Source organism: Nerophis ophidion, unplaced genomic scaffold (assembly GCF_033978795.1).
Source record: "Nerophis ophidion isolate RoL-2023_Sa unplaced genomic scaffold, RoL_Noph_v1.0 HiC_scaffold_246, whole genome shotgun sequence".
Taxonomy (NCBI): domain Eukaryota; kingdom Metazoa; phylum Chordata; class Actinopteri; order Syngnathiformes; family Syngnathidae; genus Nerophis; species Nerophis ophidion.
In genome coordinates this window covers 39,951-61,235 of record NW_026907168.1, presented here as the reverse complement: position 1 = coordinate 61,235, position 21,285 = coordinate 39,951, and the positions used below count along the sequence as shown (strand labels likewise).

At 42.4% G+C, this 21,285-nt stretch overlaps 1 protein-coding gene across 4 annotated transcripts in view; it reads right to left on the bottom strand.

Moving 5' to 3' along the window:
- Nucleotides 1-21,285, bottom strand: part of LOC133547894 (myosin-IIIb-like) — a 76,783-nt gene that overhangs the window by 20,093 nt on the left and 35,405 nt on the right. For all 4 annotated transcript variants that reach the window (XM_061893380.1, XM_061893376.1, XM_061893378.1 and 1 more), the window contains 4 exons: nucleotides 21,181-21,285; nucleotides 20,932-21,031; nucleotides 14,593-14,669; nucleotides 7,139-7,284 (listed from right to left, as the gene is read on the bottom strand). In XM_061893380.1, the coding sequence (XP_061749364.1) occupies nucleotides 7,139-7,284; nucleotides 14,593-14,669; nucleotides 20,932-21,031; nucleotides 21,181-21,285 (428 nt within the window). The remainder of the gene's footprint in view (nucleotides 1-7,138; nucleotides 7,285-14,592; nucleotides 14,670-20,931; nucleotides 21,032-21,180) is intronic.

The following is a 21,285-nucleotide window of genomic DNA, read 5'->3' as shown; positions in this document are numbered from 1 at the left end:
TTTGAAAAAAAAAAAAAGTTTATGAATTTGAACATCAAATATCTTGTCTTTGCTGTGCATTCAACTGAATATGGGTTGAAAATTATTTGCAAATCATTGTATTCCGTTTATATTTACATCTAACACAATTTCTCAACTCATATGGTAACAGGGTTTGTAATTAGAATAATAATTTCTGGTTTTATGATAGGCAGTAGGGTTGTACGGTATAACAATACTAGTAAAGTACCGCAATACTAATGAATCATAAACGCTACTATACCGCCTCTAAAAAGTACTGGTTCCCCCCTTTTGTTTCTTAACAGGCATGACGTTGTCAACGTCGTGACATTGTTGGTTTTACGAGCAGAGGAGCATGTTCGGCAGTGCACATTCCCAGAGTACTTAGAAGCAGGCACAGTGTGTGGACAGAAAAGGGAGAATGGACGCATTTTGGCTTAAAAACTAAAGATAAATGTGAAGTAATAACACTGAAACGCAGTTCTACAAGAGGTGCTTTACACATGGCTAGCTAGTTCAGTTCAGTTTATGTGGAACATGAATACGATACAATGTAATGCATTACATATTTCCACTTGTTTCAGTACAGCAAGTCTGAAAAGGAGAAGGAAGAAGCTGAGCTTATTTAGTCCTACCCCTTTTCATACTATAGCAATTCTATCCAATTTACTTGTTCTCTGTATCAGAACAGTGAATACATAAATAATATACCATAGTAAGTAAAACAATATTAAATACATAAATAATCTTTCTAAAAAAAAAAGTGGTTCATCATATCATCATCATTGTTGTGTGTACTTTGTCAACACTTGTAGCTTGAACAGTCTCTTCAACACAATCATATTGCTGCTTTGTTAGACTTCTTTGCTTAATCCATTCCATCATTTAATTCCACATACTGATATACTAAAAGTTTTAAATGCATGTAAACATATCTTTACTCTTTGGTTGAGAAGAATTGTCAAACATTCTTGGCTGGCAGGTTATATTTTGCTTTGTACAACATTTTAGCTGTTTGTAAATGCACCAAATCGTTGAATTTCAATATTTGTGATTCAATAAATAAAGTGTTATATCCAACATGATGTATTATTAAAATGTATCTTTTTTTGTAACACCGTTAGTGAATGAAGCGCACATTTGTAGTTATTTCCCATATTTCTACACAACAAGTCAGATATGTAACACTATTGAGCAGTAGAGAATATGAAGGGATTTTTTTGGTCTAGAACATGTTTTGCTTTATTCATTATTGCCGTGTTTCTTGCTACTTGGTTTTATATTAGGGCTCCAGTACTCTGGAATGCCCTCCCGGTAACAGTTCGAGATGTCACCTCAGTAGAAGCATTTAAGTCTCACCTTAAAACTCATTTGTATACTCTAGCCTTTAAATAAACTCCCTTTTTAGACCAGTTGATCTGCCGTTTCTTTTCTTTTTCTCCTATGTCCCACTCTCCCTTGTGGAGGGGGTCCGGTACGATCCGGTGGCCATGTACTGCTTGCCTGTGTATCGGCTGGGGACATCTCCGCGCTGCTGATCCGCCTCCGCTTGGGATGGTTTCCTGCTGGCTCTGCTGTGAACGGGACTCTCGCTGCTGTGTTGGATCCGCTTTGGACTGGACTCTCGCGACTGTGTTGGATCCATTATGGATTGAACTTTCACAGTATTATGTTAGACCCGCTCGACATCCATTGCTTTCTTCCTCTCCAAGGTTCTCATAGTCATACTTGTCACCGACGTCCCACTGGGTGTGAGTTTTCCTTGCCCTTATGTGGGCCTACCGAGGATGTCGTAGTGGTTTGTGCAGCCCTTTGAGACACTAGTGATTTAGGGCTATATAAGTAAACATTGATTGATTGATTGATATTTTTTACATGATGTTTCCAATTCATTTATCTACTAATGTTAAACCCAAAAATGTGTTTTATTGTACCCTTTCAATGTCTACTCTGTCTATTTGTATTTGTGTTTAACTTTCCCTTCTCCTGATACCAAATAGCATTATTTTAGTCTTACTGAGGTTCAAAGGTCTGTTTTTGTCAAACCATCATTTATTAATATCTTCTGTTATTTGTATTATCTTCTGTGTTCGCTCTTGAACAAAACACAGTTGCATCATCTGCAAATAATACTCATTTTAAGTTCTTTGTAACTTTACAAATGTTATTTAAATAGAGGTTGAACAAGTTTGGTCCCAGTGTTGATCCCTGAGGTCCGCCACAAGATATTTTCAGCTGTGTGGAAGTGTGTTCGCCTAGCTTCACGTATTCCTTCCTGTTGGTTAGGTAGCTTCTTACCCAGTTCAAAAACAACCCTCTGATTCAATATAGTTCTCGTTTGTTTATTGAGCTATTATGACTAATTGTATGAAATGCTTTTGTTAAATCCATTAATACTGCAGCAGCACATTTGCTGCCATCTCTTGCATTGGTGATCTCTTCTGATATTTCCGTTAATGCCATTGATGTTGAGATGTTGGCTCTGTATCCACATTGTTTGTCTGTGAGTGTTTCCTTTTTATTTATGAATTTGTTTAAACTGTTGTTAAAGGCCTACTGATAGTTTATATATCAATGATGAAATATTAACATTGCAACACATGACAATACGGCCTTTTTAGTTAACTAAATTCCAATTTTAAATTTCCCGCGGAGTTTCTTGTTGAAAACGTCGCGGAATGATGACGCGTACGCATGACATCTCGGGTTGTAGCAAACATATTAGCCCAGCACCGCACGGCTAAAAGTCCTCTCTTTTCATCGCATAATTACACAGTAATTTGGACATCTGTGTTCCTGAATCTTTTGCAATTTGTTCAATTAATAATGGAGACTATAAAGAAGAATGCTGTTGGTGGAAAGCGGTGGATTGCAGCTGCCTTTAGGCACCAAAACACAGCCGGTGTTTCTTTGTTGTGAAGCTTCAACACAGAGCGGTCAAGGGAACATGTTTCTCTACGTCAACCAGCAAGTTTTTGGCTGGGAAAATTGTGATATTAAGTTAGCTCTTACCGGAGACTTCAGTGGATTACGCGACTTCCTCCTGTAGCTGTCAAAAAGGCAGCTGTGATCTTGGCTCCTCCATTGGCTTCTCTCTGGGACACTGGCGTTCACCGCAGCCATTCGACTTTCAGGTATGACTTTACAATCTCACTAAAACACTATTAAAACAATAAGCAGATAAGGGATTTTCCAGAATTATCCTAGTAAATGTGTTTAAGTACATCTGAAACGCCGCCTGCCGCCGCCTTTTCTTTCTTTTTATAGTACTTCACTCTAATTGTTGTCATCCACGAATCTTTCATCCTCGCTCAAATTAATGGGGAACTACTGCTGGATATGATTGTAAACAATGTTCGGATGTGAGGAGCTCCACAACCCGTGACGTGACGCGCACATCGTCTGCTACTTCCGGTACAGGCAAGGCTTTTTTATTAGCGACCAAAAGTTGCGAACTTTATCGTCGATGTTCTCTACTAAATCCTTTCAGCAAAAATATGGCAATATCACAAAATGATCAAGTATGAAACATAGAATGCACCTGCTATCCCCATTTAAATAATAAAATCTCATTTCAGTAGGCCTTTTAACAGCTTTTCAATAATTTTAGAAAATGGTGGAAGTAGAGAAACAGTAAACTGGTGTTTTTCTGCAGTCTTATAAATCGGTACGACTTTTGCTATTTTTCTTTGATCCGGGAATTGGCCTGTTTGAAATGAAAGGTTGCTGATATATGTTGAATGTTCTGGAATCTCTTCAGTAAACTTTTTAATGCTTTCATATCAATTCCACTACAATCAGTTGAGGTCTTGGATTGACCTTTTTTCACAATATTGATTTCCTCTTTTGTCACTCCTTCGAGGAACAGAGTCTGGGTTTCTATCTATGTTGTCATTCAAGTCCTCAACTGACTCGGAATCTGGAATCTTTTCCTCCAGATTTGGTCCAATGTTCACAAAGTACTTATTGAGGCTTTCAACTACTTTCAAGTATTAATTATATGATTATAAGTGCTAACACAGAAACTATTTATAGCGGCAACGTGACTACTACTGATTATGTTTACATCATCCAGTGGGCTGCTGCTTCCTCGCTTCCCTGCTCCTTGGATATTCATTGTAGATCATAAATCATACCTCTCACCTTGACAGTTATGAATGTATACTTACAGTGTGTATATAAAACTTTAATGTAGGTGTTTGGATGTTTTTTAAGGGCTGTATAGGCAAAATGGAGCGGATCCCATAGGCTCCATTAAAGCGGTCTTTTGATCGCATATTGTTAGAATGCATAAAAATACATCCATTGTCATGTCTTTCATAATGATTGTGAAGAATAGGCAAAACATTTTTTTAAAGTGCAGTTCCCCTTTTAGTAGACGTGACATAGTGAATGTAGCCCACCTCTGCGGCTGACCAAGATACTTCAGTTGCAACCACAGCCATCTTGTGCAGTTGATAAAAACTAAATCAGGTGATTACCTACAGCCATAGCAGTTAGGAGTGTTATTGAATTTTATAGATCAAGCAATTGAAAAAAAACAGATATATGTTTTTCATTAAATAGTGTTATGCTGATTTTGGGGGGGGGAAATGTTTTTCTTATATTTTGTACCTTTTTTATTCAAATTGGACCTCATAAATTATATCTGGCGTGGAGCAACTTAACTCCAGAATAGTTCATTCATCATTGATCAGAGTGAAACACGTGCCACGTAAGATGAAAGACATTACCACCACCTACAGGTCCAAAGTGTTGGAGCTTGACACAGTTAAGGCTGCTTGAAAAGTGGCGATTTTCTTCATCCAGCGGGGTTGGGACAGCATCACGACAACACAAAGGAGGTGACGTTCTCCTCCCCGTGTCAACAAAGCTCAAAACCAATGCAAATAGCCATTTGACCAGCACCTCGCCACCTAGTCGAGACCCAGGATGGACCGCTCGTCGGGACCCAGGATGGACCGCTCGCCTGTATCGGTTGGGGACATCTCTACGCTGCTGATCCGCTTGAGGTGGTTTCCTGTGGACGGGACTCTCGCTGCTGTCTTGGAGCCACTATGGATTGAACTTTCACAGTATGATGTTAGACCCGCTCGACATCCATTGCTTTCGGTCCCCTAGAGGGGGGGGGGTTGCCCACATCTGAGGTCCTCTCCAAGGTTTCTCATTGTCAGCATTGTCACTGGCGTCCCACTGGATGTGAATTCTCCCTGCCCACTGGGTGTGAGTTTTCCTTGCCCTTTTGTGGGTTCTTCCGAGGATGTTGTAGTCGTAATGATTTGTGCAGTCCTTTGAGACATTTGTGATTTGGGGCTATATAAATAAACATTGATTGATTGATTGATTGATAGTGGGCGAAGGGGGTGATAGTGAAGTGATTGTGTTGCGAAGAAAAGGTCAACTGTGTGTAGCATCTAACTCTCATCTGTCAAAGTCAAGAATGAATGATCTGTGGCCCCCGGGATGATATTTGATTAGTATTAGAAATGGGGTCCTTGGAACCCCATCAAGTCATAAAAATGGGGTCTCACAGTAAATCTTTAGAGTCCCTTTTTTTTGTAAGTGTTTTGAAAACAAATGATTAAAGTATGCATTGTCCTGTTATATCTCACATTCTATATTCCATCCATCCATCCACTTTCTACCGCTTATTCCCTTTCGGGGTAGCGGGGGGCGCTGGCGCCTATCTCAGCTACAATCGGGCGGAGGGCAGGGTACACCCTGGACAAGTCGCCACCTCATCGCAGGGCCAACACAGATAGACAGACAACATTCACGCTCACATTCACAAACTAGGGCCAATTTAGTGTTGCCAATCAACCTATCCCCAGGTGCATGTCTTTGGAGGTGGGAGGAAGCCGGAGTACCCGGAGGGAACCCACGCATTCACGGGGAGAACATGCAAACTCCACACAGAAAGATCCCGAGCCTGGATTTGAACCCAGGACTGCAGGACCTTCGTATTGTGAGGCAGACGCACTAACCCCTCTGCCACCATATTGTGTTGAGGAAAAAAGTTGTCATAAACGTTACTTCATTCATTAAAAAAAGTAACACAAAAGAAAACACATTTTTATGCATATGTAAATGTATTCAGTTACAAACATTCATTCACTTTCTTCTTTCCTTCATGGATCTAAACTTTATCGCTGTCGGTATTTTTTTCTGTATTTTTATTGTAATATTTTCAGACTGTGTTTGTTCTATTTTTGGCATAGAAGACCACGAAAAACAATCGGAATTTGTCTTTTCTTTTTTTAGTTTTAATGCCATGCTTTCAATAGGCTTCACGGTGGCAGAGGGGTTAGTGCGTCTGCCTCACAATACGAAGTTCCTGCAGTGCTGGGTTCAAATCCAGGCTCGGGATCTTTCTGTGTGGAGTTTGCATGTTCTCCCCGTGAATGCGTGGGTTCCCTCCGGGTACTCCGGCTTCCTCCCACCTCCAAAGACATGCACCTGGGGATAGGTTGATTGGCAACACTAAATGCTCCCTAGTGTGTGAATGTGAGTGTGAATGTTGTCTGTCTATCTGTGTTGGCCCTGCGATGAGGTGGCGACTTGTCCAGGGTGTACCCTGCCTTCCGCCCGATTGTAGCTGAGATAGGCGCCAGCGCCCCCCGCGACCCCGAAAGGGAATAAGCGGTAGAAAATGGATGGATGGATGGATGCTTTCAATAGTCTGCAGATCTTCCTCCATGCAGCCCATAAGCTAAAGTGAAGTGAATTATATTTATATAGCGCTTTTCTCTAGTGACTCAAAGCACTTTACATAGTGAAACCCAATATCTGAGTTACATTTAAAGCAGTGTGGGTGGCACTGGGAGCAGGTGGGTAAAGTGTCTTGCCCCAGGACACAACGGCAGTGACTAGGATGGCGGAAGCGGGAATCGAACCTGCAACCCTCAAGTTGCTGGCACGGCCGCTCTACCGACCGAGCTATGCCGTGACATTTGACAACTAACCTCTGGACTATCATCAGACACACCTGTAACAATATTTCATTCATTCTTTGGTCAAATATATTTTAAGTGGTGAACGCAAGAACATATCTTAGCAGGCGTGTGTGTGTGTGTGTGTGTGTGTGTGTGTGTGTTGCCACCTTCAGCTGCAGGGTGGGGGCTCCCTCTAGTGGGCATACCGTGGGATCTTGAAGAGGGCTTTGACAGGGTGCAAGTCGGCCAGTGGAGGATCTCCATCAGCCAGCTCAATGGCAGTGATGCCAAGAGACCAGACATCACAGCGGGCATCGTAGGAGTAGTCATATTGCTGTTCACAGGCTATGACCTATCAAGCAGAAATATGGCAGTTACTGTAAATGGATATTGTTATTTCTTATTCCTATACAGTCTTTATTTTGCATACACACAAACAAGCCCTACATGACACCACATCACTGAACAATATAAAAAGTGGCTGCTCTCTCCCCTCCCTAGATGAAGTGTACAGTGCCGGGTGCCTCAAAGAGGCCCAAAACATCATAAAGGACCCATCTCACCCTGGACATAAACTTTTTGAACTGCTGCCCTCAGGCAGGAGATACAGGACAATAAAATGCTGGACAAACCGATTTAAGAACACTTTGTACTTAAGAGCCATAGTGTCGCTGAACACAAGACGACAATAATGACTGTGCATGCGATGTATGCTTGGTAATTTATGTATTTTTATCTATTTATCTATGTTCTTATGTGTTATGATTTTGCACTAAATTAGTTTTTGCATACAATTTCGTTGTACAATGACAATAAAGATATATTCTATTGTACTCTAATACCCCTTTATTTCTGGAGCCTTGAATAAATACATTCTAATTACAAAGCTAAGGATACTTGAGCAAGGATTTAAGATTCAAGACTGTTTATCACTCACATTCATCAGTAAAACCTGATTGGACAAGGGGGAGGAGGAGAGCATGCATGGGTGGTGGTGGGGGGGGGGGGGGGGCTCCTGGGCCTCTTTAGCGTTCCATATGATGCCATCATTGAGCCAGGTAGTTTTGACGTATAAATAAATAATAATATATTGTCAATTATTGAACGGCCCAGCGTACTGTGGTCTTGATGGCCAGCCCACCTGTGTTCTGTAATAAAGGAATAAGGTAGGGGTAGGGAACCTATGGCTCTAGAGCCAGATGTGGCTCTTTGGGTGAATGCATCTGGCTCTCGGATAAATCTGAGCTGACATTGCTTAACACGATAAAAAATGAATAATTCCACTTGTAATCACAGTGTTAAAAATAACGTTCAAAATATAAAACATTCTCATGCTCTTTTATGTTCAAGAAGTTGCAATAATGGTAAGAAGTAATTTGGTTAGTGAGGGGCTTGCCCTCCTGGGGGTTCTTCAGACCACCAAGACCCTGTTTTAGGGTTACAATATTGTTTTATTTTATTTTTCTCTCAGTTGCTTTCCAGCAATTGTCTTTTTCTCTTTCGTCCTCGCTCGCGCTCTGGCTCCAGCCCCAACCCTGTCTCTCCTCCTGGCTGCTGCTTATAACAGAGCGACAGGTGATTAGATAACAAGGCCCAGGTGGGCCATCTACGCACCTGTCGCTGATTTCGAGGCCGGTCTTGGCAACATCCTGCTTTGCTGCAGGCCCGCAGGCCACGCCCCCTCCACAGTTAGCTTCAGAATAACAATGTTATTTTAAAGAATAAGAGACCTATTATACTCTGGAAAGGTTGGTCTTACTTAAAAATGCACGCGTTTAGTTGTGTTCAGTGCTAAAAAAAATATTATATGGCTCTTAGGGAAATACATTTTAAAATATTTGGCTTCTTGGCTCTCTCAGACAAAAAGGTTCCCGACCCCTGGAATAAGGCAATCTAGGTAAATGTCAATCTTAAACAGTGTTGCTTAAACAACCATATAGATAACCAATGTTTTAATTGAATGTCATCAGTCTATTAAAAGTCGATAATACAAATGTATTAAAGGGGAACGGCACTATTTTGGAAATGTGCCTAACGTTCACAATCATTATGAGAGACAATAACATGTCTTTTTAAGATCTATAAGATGACAAAAATCAATCAATCAATGTTTATTTATATAGCTCTAAATCACAAGTGTCTCAAAAGGTTGCACAAGCCACAACGACATCCTCGGTTCAGACCCCACATAGAAAAAAAAAACTATTGGAAGATGTGACCCTGCGAGGTGGCGACTTGTCCAGGGTGTAACCCGCCTTCCACCCGATTGTAGCTGAGATAAGAGCCAGCGCCCCCCGCGACCCCAAAGGGAATAAGCGGTAGAAAATGAATGGATGGATGGATTACTAATGGGAGTTAGCATTGTAGCCTTCAAAGCCTCTAAAACAACTTCAAAACCCTCCATATACACACTGTAAGTATATATATCATGTAGTAACAGACACCTTCATAACAATATGTAATATGTACAATATACACACTGCAAGTATATATATCATGTAGTAACAGACACCTTCATAACAATATGTAATATGTACAATATACACACTGTAAGTAAATAACAGACACCTTCATAACAATATGTAATATGTACAATATACACACTGCAAGTAAATAACAGACACCTTCATAACAATACGTAATATGTACAATATACACACTGCAAGTATATATATCATGTAGTAACAGACACCTTCATAACAATATGTAATATGTACAATATACACACTGCAAGTAAATAACAGACACCTTCATAACAATATGTAATATGTACAATATACACACTGCAAGTATATATATCATGTAGTAACAGACACCTTCATAACAATATGTAATATGTACAATATACACACTGCAAGTATATATATCATGTAGTAATAGACACCTTCATAACAATATGTAATATGTACAATATACACACTGCAAGTATATATATCATGAAGTAATAGACACCTTCATAACAATATGTAATATGTACAATATACACACTGCAAGTATATATATCATGTAGTAACAGACACCTTCATAACAATATGTAATATGTACAATATACACACTGCAAGTATATATATCATGTAGTAATAGACACCTTCATAACAATATGTAATATGTACAATATACACACTGCAAGTATATATATCATGTAGTAATAGACACCTTCATAACAATACGTAATATGTACAATATACACACTGCAAGTATATATATCATGTAGTAACAGACACCTTCATAACAATATGTAATATGTACAATATACACACTGCAAGTAAATAACAGACACCTTCATAACAATATGTAATATGTACAATATACACACTGCAAGTATATATATCATGTAGTAACAGACACCTTCATAACAATATGTAATATGTACAATATACACACTGCAAGTATATATATCATGTAGTAATAGACACCTTCATAACAATATGTAATATGTACAATATACACACTGCAAGTATATATATCATGAAGTAATAGACACCTTCATAACAATATGTAATATGTACAATATACACACTGCAAGTATATATATCATGTAGTAACAGACACCTTCATAACAATATGTAATATGTACAATATACACACTGCAAGTATATATATCATGTAGTAATAGACACCTTCATAACAATATGTAATATGTACAATATACACACTGCAAGTATATATATCATGTAGTAATAGACACCTTCATAACAATATGTAATATGTACAATATACACACTGCAAGTATATATATCATGTAGTAACAGACACCTTCATAACAATATGTAATATGTACAATATACACACTGCAAGTATACATATATAATGTTGTAACAATATGTAATATGTTCAATATTTGTCATACTGTTTTATGCATTTATTTCCATTTCCATAGCAGCGCACTTCCGGTAACAAATGTGTGTTCCGACTTCCGGAAACAAACACGAGTGTTTTCTAATTACAGCAGACTTTAAACCACACAACGAAGATGACTGTTTTGGCCAATTGAGGAATCACCACCTCATATTTTTGACGCTGAATATAGGGAGGATGAACCGCTGTTTCTAGAAGCAAGCACAAAGGAAGGGTGACATGTTGGAGCAGACGGAAGCCAAGAGAGCGAGGTCGCCGTGACTTTGACGCTGTAAAAATAGAACTTGGAACGATGCTATTTCGACATAAATACCCAAAATGAACCAGAAAAATGTCTCCAGCCAGCTGCACCAAACTGTCCATCAAGTGAGTCACTATAATATTGATCATGATGAAATACAGTACGTCACTCTTATTACAACTACAGTGCATATTCTGTCAATTTAGGTGTGTACAAACAAAATATGAAATGTAGGCTAATACTTTACAGCTACTGTAATGTGATTGTTCATGTTTTTCACTCAGTATAGATTGGTGTTCTATCACATTGTGTTGTGCAATAAAAACTCAATCGCGATTCGGATGCTGACGTAGATGCTTGCTGTAGCTAGCTTTTATGGTTAATACCAAAGCATGCCGATGTGTTACCCTGCTGGAAAAAGAGTTCCTTCGTGCAATAAAAAGTCGCTACAGCTTAGTTACAGAACACCTTCGAACAGGCTAACCTCCTCCAACCTCCGAGGACAAACCAAAAAATGGGAGACCGGGCTCTCTGCTCCGCCACTCCCAGACTGTGGAACGCTCTCCGTGACCACCTGAGGGCACCACAGACTGTGGATGCTTTTAAAAAAGAGGCTTAGAAACCCTTATTATTTTTGGTTAAAAATAGTTTTTTTTAGATATATGCATACTAGATGTAGCTATTAGGCTGTTGTGTTTTTATTCGTTTTTTTTTTTTTTTTTAATACACTGTAACACTTTGAGGTTGTTTGCTCAATGTAAAGTGCTTTTTACAAATAAAATATATTATTATTATTATTAATGAATAAATTAATGTATTTTTTTGGATGCATTTTTTAAATGATTTAGAGGTAGAGTTGATTGCTCCCATTCGCTCTGCTTCTAGACAAGTACAAGCCCATTTTTACATGTTAGACTGCACACAAAAATGTTTGTTTTCTTGTCTTTTCTAAGGATAAGAAAGCAAAACTCCAAAAAGAAGCGCAATTCCACTTTAAAAGTGAGAATATCTAAATAACAAACAACACCATAACATTTTACATGTTAGAGGAATTCCATCCATCCATCCATCCATCTTCTTCCGCTCATCCGAGGTCGGGTCGCGGGGGCACCAGCCTAAGCAGGGAAGCCCAGACTTCCCTCTCCCCAGCCACTTCGTCTAGCTCTTCCCGGGGGATCCCGAGGCGTTCCCAGGCCAGCCGGGAGACATAGTCTTCCCAACGTGTCCTGGGTCTTCCCCGAGGCCTCCTACCGGTTGGACGTGCCCTAAACACCTCCCTCGGGAGGCGTTCGGGTGGCATCCTGACCAGATGCCCGAACCACCTCATCTGGCTCCTCTCGATGTGGAGGAGCAGCGGCTTTACTTTGAGTTCCTCCCGGATGGCAGAGCTTCTCACCCTATCTCTAAGGGAGAGCCCCGCCAAACGGCGGAGGAAACTCATTTGGGCCGCTTGTACCCGTGATCTTATCCTTTCGGTCATGACCCAAAGCTCATGACCATAGGTGAGGATGGGAACGTAGATCGACCGGTAAATTGAGAGCTTTGCCTTCCGGCTCAGCTCCTTCTTCACCACAACAGATCGGTACAACGTCCGCATTACTGAAGACGCCGCACCGATCCGCCTGTCGATCTCACGATCCACTCTTCCCCCACTCGTGAACAAGACTCCTAGGTACTTGAACTCCTCCACTTGGAGCAGGGTCTCCTCCCCAACCCGGAGATGGCACTCCACCCTTTTCCGGGAGAGAACCATGGACTCGGATTTGGAGGTGCTGATTCTCATTCCGGCCGCTTCACACTCGGCTGCGAACCGATCCAGTGAGAGCTGAAGATCCCGGTCAGATGAAGCCATCAGGACCACATCGTCTGCAAAAAGCAGAGACCTAATCCCGCGGCCACCAAACCGGAACCCCTCAATGCCTTGACTGCGCCTAGAAATTCTGTCCATAAAAGTTATGAACAGAATCGGTGACAAAGGGCAACCTTGGCGGAGTCCAACCCTCACTGGAAACGTGTCCGACTTACTGCCGGCAATGCGGACCAAGCTCTGACACTGATCGTACAGGGATCGGACTGCCATAATAAGACAGTCCGATACCCCATACTCTCTGAGCACTCCCCACAGGACTTCCCGAGGGACACGGTCGAATGCCTTCTCCAAGTCCACAAAGCACATGTAGACTGGTTGGGCAAACTCCCATGCACCCTCAAGAACCCTGCCGAGAGTATAGAGCTGGTCCACAGTTCCACGACCAGGACGAAAACCACACTGTTCCTCCTGAATCCGAGGTTCGACTATCCGGCGTAACCTCCTCTCCAGTACACCTGAATAAACCTTACCGGGAAGGCTGAGGAGTGTGATCCCACGATAGTTGGAACACACCCTCCGGTCCCCCTTCTTAAAGAGAGGGACCACCACCCCGGTCTGCCAATCCAGAGGTACCGCCCCCGATGTCCACGCGATGCTGCAGAGTCTTGTCAACCAAGACAGCCCCACAGCATCCAGAGCCTTAAGGAACTCCGGGCGGATCTCATCCACCCCTGGGGCCTTGCCACCGAGGAGCTTTTTAACTACCTCAGCAACCTCAGCCCCAGAAATAGGAGAGTCCACCACAGACTCCCCAGGCACTGCTTCCTCATAGGAAGACGTGTTGGTGGGATTGAGGAGGTCTTCAAAGTATTCCTTCCACCTATCCACAACATCCGCAGTTGAGGTCAGCAGAACACCATCCGCACCATACACGGTGTTGACAGTGCACTGCTTCCCCTTCCTGAGGCGGCGGATGGTGGTCCAGAATCGCTTCGAAGCCATCCGGAAGTCATTTTCCATGGCTTCCCCAAACTCTTCCCATGTCCGAGTTTTTGCCGCTGCGACCGCTGAAGCTGCACTCCGCTTGGCCTGTCGGTACCTGTCCACTGCCTCTGGAGTCCTATGAGCCAAAAGAAGCCGGTAGGACTCCTTCTTCAGCTTGACGGCATCCCACCAGCGGGTTCTAGGATTACCGCCACGACAAGCACCAACTACCTTGCGGCCACAGCTCCGATCAGCCGCCTCGACAATAGAGGTGCGGAACATGGTCCACTCGGACTCAATGTCCAGCACCTCCCTCGTGACATGTTCAAAGTTCCTCCGGAGGTGGGAATTGAAACTTTCTCTGACAGGAGACTCTGCCAGACGTAGAGGAATTCCATTTATAGATAATATAAGAAATACAAGGTGTTGTCTCCCGTAAATCTTGCTTGTTATTTAGATGTTTGATGATAATGTGCATTTATTGGCTTGATCATTTCTCAGTCAATGATTGTAATTGACACTACATTACACAGCAGAGTTTATCCTAATTACCCCCGGGGGTGCTTTTTTGTCCCCGAGCCCAATCACCGCACCTCATTTCTGCCACGGAGAAACTAAGGGCGACAGTCTCCCAGTTATTAACCTTGAGACGTGGAGGAGAATACATAATGACACAGGGGAGAGTCACACAGAAATAGCTTAACCCTTGCTTCCCTCCCTATGACAGAAATGTGAAAATTGCTAAAAGGAGCATTGACGTCTCTGACCTCGGGAGCCATCCAAAACGGGGTGCCGACAGACGTGTTCCTTCGCAGTCGGGCACTGGTCAGTTGGGCGGAAACCCCTAAAAATATTACATGGGCAGAACAAATGTTGAGAAAAGGCTTGAGTTAAACAATAAACTCTGGCATATTGTTTACTGTGGCAGCTTGCCAAGCAGTAACAACAAAGGACTGTAATCATTTCAAATTATGTAGGACAGATTTTTATCAGCATGAGTCCACTTCATCTCCACGACACAGAGGACATAAACACGCCTCAGGGGGACTCCGAGCCATTTGCCACAACAGCTTTCTTTTAATATGCAAAATAATGCAATTTAAATGAGCAATAATAGCCTCGGGTTAAGACTGAAGTCTGTGAAGTAAAACTACGTCATGTTGACAAATCCAGGATTTATTCATACATTTACGCAACGTGTGTACAGCAGCATCATCCAATGTAACAATAATGGGATCCTATGGTTATGTTATCGTAATATATTTGAGATTGGAGTTTGTGGTGAAGTGCAACTGCACTGCGTCATATTGATGTGTATATTCTGATCATGTTCGAACCCCAAAAGCAGTGAAGTTGTCACCTTGTGCAAATGAAAAATAAAAAGAGAATGCAATGATTTGCAAATACTTTTTAACTTATATTCAATTGAATAGACTGCAAAGACAAGATATTTCGTCTTCACACTGACAAACTTTGTTATTTTTTTGTAAATATTATGTCATTTGGAATTAGATGCCTGAAACATGTTTCTAAAAAGCTGACACACGTGGCAAAAGATCTTGAGGAATGCTCATCAGACACTTATCATGAATCAATCAATGTTTACTTATATAGCCCTAAATCACTAGTGTCTCAAAGGGCTGCACAAACCACCACGACATCCTCGGTAGGCCCACATAAGGGCAAGGAAAACTCACACCCAGTGGGACATCGGTGACAATAATGATCCAGTGGGACGTCTGTGACAATAATGATTATGAGAACCTTAGAGAGGAGGAAAGCAATGGATGTCGAGCGGGTCTAACATGATACTGTGAAAGTTCAATCCACAATGGATCCAACACAGTCGCGAGAGTCCAGTCCAAAGCGGGTCCAACTCAGCAGCGAGAGTCCCGTTCACAGCGGAGCCAGCAGGAAACCATCCCAAGCGGAGGCGGATCAGCAGCGCAGAGATGTCGAGGCGGATCAGCAGCGCAGAGATGTCCCCAGCCGATACACAGGCAAGCAGTACATGGCCTTATGTGGAACATCCCACAGGTGAACAGGCTAATTGGGAACAGGTGGGTGCCAGGATTGGCTATAAAAGCAGCTTCCGTGAAATGCTCACTCATTCACAAACAAGGACGGGGCGAGGGTCACCACTTTGTCAACAAATGCCTGAGCAAATTGTTGAAGAACAACATTTCACAAGCAGCTATTGCAAGGAATTTAGGGATGTCACCATCTACGCTCCGTAATATCATCAAAAGGTTCAGAGAATGTGGAGAAATGACAGCACGGATGAAAACAACGTGACCTTGGATCCCTCAGGCGGTGTTGCATCAAAAAGCGGCAGTGTGCAAAGGATATCACCACATGGGCGCAGGAAGACTTCGGAAAACCACTGGTTTCCACGGGGAGTCCAGTAAACATCTCCAAAGAGAAGAAATTGCAGCAGGAATCCAATCATATTTTTCTAGAGCTTATTTTCTGTAGTTGTATGCTCATGTGCAGTTAGCTTATGAGGTTTAAAACATATGTAAATAATAATATTATCTTCTCTGCATTTGGGTGAAAACAAATACTATTTACTCTACGAAAAATGCAGTTCATACTTTTTAGCTCATGAACAGAAACCAAAATATGGAGTGCAGTCGTCCCTCGCCACATCACGCTTTGAATACCATCCATCCATCCATCCATTTTCTACCGCTTATTCCCTTTCGGGGTCGCGGGGGGCGCTGGCGCCTATCTCAGCTACAATCGGGCGGAAGGCGGGGTACACCCTGGACAAGTCGCCACCTCATCGCAGGGCCAACACAGATAGACAGACAACATTCACACTCACATTCACACACTAGGGCCAATTTAGTGTTGCCAATCAACCTATCCCCAGGTGCATGTCTTTGGAGGTGGGAGGAAGCCGGAGTACCCGGAGGGAACCCACGCATTCACGGGGAGAACATGCAAACTCCACACAGAAAGATCCCGAGCCTGGATTTGAACCAGGACTGCAGGACCTTCATCAAGTTGTAATTTATGGTCTTGCTCACTTAATGCTCAGACTAAACAACTGAAACGCAATACAACTTTATATCTAAATCTCTACTGTGAGAGAAATGTGATCCGCCGTAAACACAGTGAATTTTATTTTGAAAATTAACCCGGTGTTTTATTTTGTATTTTGTACACTACTTCCTGTCCCGTGCGGAATTGATGCGCTGTGCTCCGATGTCCGTCATAAACAGAAGCTGACACATTGAATAATAGAATAATACAGCGTTTTTCTGAAATATTACCCATATTAGATGCTGAATAAGTGGACGGCGACTAGACCATAACTCACAGGTTCAAGTTGCTCCACTGTCACGTCTCCTCAGGCCGCAGTTGGCTCTCTCTCCTCTCTCTCTCTCTGTCGGAAGCGACTGGCTCAAACAACCCGGTATTACAAGAAAACGTGGAGTTTTTGTACCGCTTTGAATACATCATGTTTGTTTTGAAGTATATTTTATGACATTTCTGGCCTAAATTAAGCATTTCAAGCATTAAAATGTCTACATTTAGTTTAAAAAAAAAAATGAATAGTACAGTGGTATTTGCCATTAGGGCAGACCAAAGCAAGAAGAGGGTGCTGTTCTATATTGGATTAAAAAGGTGTAACTGTGACCAAAGGCACCTGAGTCATGCCTCGAGGGCTCTAATAATCTTTAAAAAAAAAACGTTCCTAGGTGTTAAACAGTTTTTTATGCTGTAGCTATGAAAATATTGCAGTTTATAGTTAATGTTCCTACTTTGCGGACACTTGTTAAAGGTGGTCATGTCCAGAACCAATTAACAGCTATAAATAAGGGATGACTGTATACTCTATGTCTAGTTTCTAATTTTACATTGAAGGATATTAGACTGGGCTTTACCTTTGTCAAGCAGTGAGTAAAAAGGAAGCTGCTGGACCTGAAGTACAGCTGATAAGTGACAGTTGTCGGGGGGAGTGAGTTGTCTCTTGGCTTTAGGTGTGGCCAAACAAAGACAATCACATCATGGTTTGCTTTTTACACAAAATTCCCTCGCTGATGTAAATCTGTCCGGGAATCAAACATAGAAACTTCTCCAGGTGTAGCATGATACCACCAGGAAGCCTCTGCTACACGTATCATCGCGGAGTGGGGCTTGTCATTTTATTGCTTTTGTTGTTTAATTTGCTAGGGTTCTGACAGATATCATTCTTTCTTTTATATGTGTGTGGCTTCATAATAGATGCCATCTGCTGCCCTTTTCCTATCAGAGTACACATTGCTTTTTACAGAAAGTGACATTCAACGTTTCTATTGTCTACCACGAATCATTGACCTAACTCTGCGTTCGGAAAAATGCTATTCTGTTTATTTTGTTAAGGCATCTTTCATTGTACATACTACAGCTCTTATATTGATACTCAGACTGTGTATCTAATGGGTTGTGTGAAGGGTTGCAAAATTGCGGGAATATTCAAAGTTGGAAACTTTCCATGAGATTTAACGAGAATACATGGGAATTAACGGGAATTAATGAGAATAAACAACACAACAAATACCCAGAATCCCATGCAGCCCTAACTCTTCCGGGCTACAATAGGGCGCAGCGTTGGTGGGGTGGGGGTGTATATCGTAGCCCGGAAGAGTTAGGGCTGCATGGGATTCTGGGTATTTGTTCTGTTGTGTTTTTGTTGTGTTACGGTGCAGATGTTCTCCCAAAATGTGTTTGTCATTCTTGTTTGGTGTAGGTTCACAGTGTGGCGCATATACCTTAAAACTCATTTGTATACTGTAGCCTTTAAATAGACTCCCTTTTTAGACCAGTTGATCTGCTGTTTCTTTTCTTTTTCTTCTATGTCCCACTCTCCCCTGTGGAGGGGGTCCGGTCCAATCCGGTGGCCATGTACTGCTTGCCTGTGTATCGGCTGGGGACATCTCTGCGCTGCTGATCCGCCTCGACATCTCTGCGCTGCTGATCCGCCTCCGCTTGGGATGGTTTCCTGCTGGCTCCGCTGTGAACGGGACTCTCGCTGCTGAGTTGGACCCGCTTTGGACTGGACTCTCGCGACTGTGTTGGATCCATTGTGGATTGAACTTTCACAGTATCATGTTAGACCCGCTCGACATCCATTGCTTTCCTCCTCTCTAAGGTTCTCATAATCATTATTGTCACAGATGTCCCACTGGATCATTATTGTCACCGACGTCCCACTGGGTGTGAGTTTTCCTTGCCCTTATGTGGGCCTACCGAGGATGTCGTGGTGGTTTGTGCAGCCCTTTGAGACACTAGTGATTTAGGGCTATATAAGTAAACATTGATTGATTGAAGTTATTTATACGGCCACCCTCAGTGTGACCTGTGTGACTGTTGATCAACTATGTCTTGCAGTCGCTTACTACGTCTATAGAAGCAAAATGCAACATGTAGCTGGGCTGGCACGCTGTTTGTACAGGTTGGGGAGGACGCTGAAGGCAGTACCTCCACGGTGTCCCCTTGATATTTTTGTTTGGGTGAAATAGGGAGAATGATTACCCCTGAAGGGGCACTGAATATTGGGAGTCTCTCGGTAGATTCAAGGGTATTACTAAAACGGCCTTCTTTCATCTCCGTAATATCGCTAAAATTCGCTCCATTTTGTCCACTAAAGACGCCGAGATCATTATCCATGCGTTTGTTACGTCTCGTCTCGATTACTGTAACCTATTATTTTCGGGTCTCCCCATGTCTAGCATTAAAAGATTACAGTTGGTACAAAATGCGGCTGCTAGACTTTTGACAAGAACAAGAAAGTTTGATCATATTACGCCTGTACTGTATATACCTTTATATACATATATACATACATATATACCTGTACTGGCTCACCTGCACTGGCTTCCTGTGCACTTAAGATGTGACTTTAAGGTTTTACTACTTACGTATAAAATACTACACGGTCTAGCTCCATCCTATCTTGCCGATTGTATTGTACCATATGTCCCGGCAAGAAATCTGCGTTCAAAAGACTCCGGCTTATTAGTGATTCCTAGAGCTCAAAAAAAGTCTGCGGGCTATAGAGCGTTTTCCGTTCGGGCTCCAGTACTCTGGAATGCCCTCCCGGTAACAGTTCGAGATGCTACCTCAGTAGAAGCATTTAAGTCTCATCTTAAAACTCATCTGTATACTCTAGCCTTTAAATAGACCTCCTTTTTAGACCAGTTGATCTGCCGCTTCTTTTCTTTCTCCTATGTCCCCCCCTCCCTTGTGGAGGGGGTCCGGTCCGATGACCATGGATGAAGTACTGACTGTCCAGAGTCGAGACCCAGGATGGACCGCTCGTCGGGACCCAGGATGGACCGCTCGCCTGTATCGGTTGGGGACATCTCTACGCTGCTGATCCGCTTGAGATGGTTTCCTGTGGACGGGACTCTCGCTGCTGTCTTGGAGCCACTATGGATTGAACTTTCACAGTATCATGTTGGACCCCGCTCGACATCCATTGCTTTCGGTCCCCTAGAGGGGGGGGGTTGCCCACATCTGAGGTCCTCTCCAAGGTTTCTCATAGTCAGCATTGTCACTGGCGTCCCACTGGATGTGAATTCTCCCTGCCCACTGGGTGTGAGTTTTCCTTGCCCTTTTGTGGGTTCTTCCGAGGATGTTGTAGTCGTAATGATTTGTGCAGTCCTTTGAGACATTTGTGATTTGGGGCTATATAAATAAACATTGATTGATTGATTGATTGATACAAGCATGACGCTGTAAAGCGGCATTCATGTAAAAATTGTGGGTCACACCAACATCAAATTTTCATAAAAGGTGCGGGCCGCAAAATAACGTCTCGCGGGCTAATAGCAGCCCGCGTGTTTGAGACCACTGCTTTAAATGAAACTGTATCTAAAATTTCAGCAATACATTTAAATATTGTTCCTGGATAACATTCTGACAATCAAATGTCATTTGTGTCCAAACATTGGGGTTTTTTTCTAAAAGAATTGAAAGTACGCAAGCAAGTAATAATCTGTGATTAATCCAAATTCAGAGGTGTAATTATTGTGATCAGAAAATGTATGATTTGACAGTATGAGTATCCACACTCGACCACAAGACGAGAAAAGCTGGATAAACGGCATAAATACCAAAGTCAACCAGTTTGACTCCTCCCTCAGTCGTCAAGAGGATGTTGTTGCCTTTGACATCGCGATGGATAATCCGGTTGTTGTGCAAGTGCTGCAGACCCTTTGAACATAAGAGAGAACATAGTCATTACAGCACACGCCATAGAGCATGCGAAGAAAAACACTGAGAAAGAGAGACAGTCATTCCCGCCTGTCAGAATACACGCTCAGCATGTTCTCTGCACGCTGAATCCAACAAGAACATCTTACCAGGAGAGCGCTGTACAGAATGTATGCGATCACAGGCTCCTGCAGACGCTGGCCTCGCATCAGCAGCCCTTTGATGAGCTCTGTGACAGAACCGCCATTGCACAG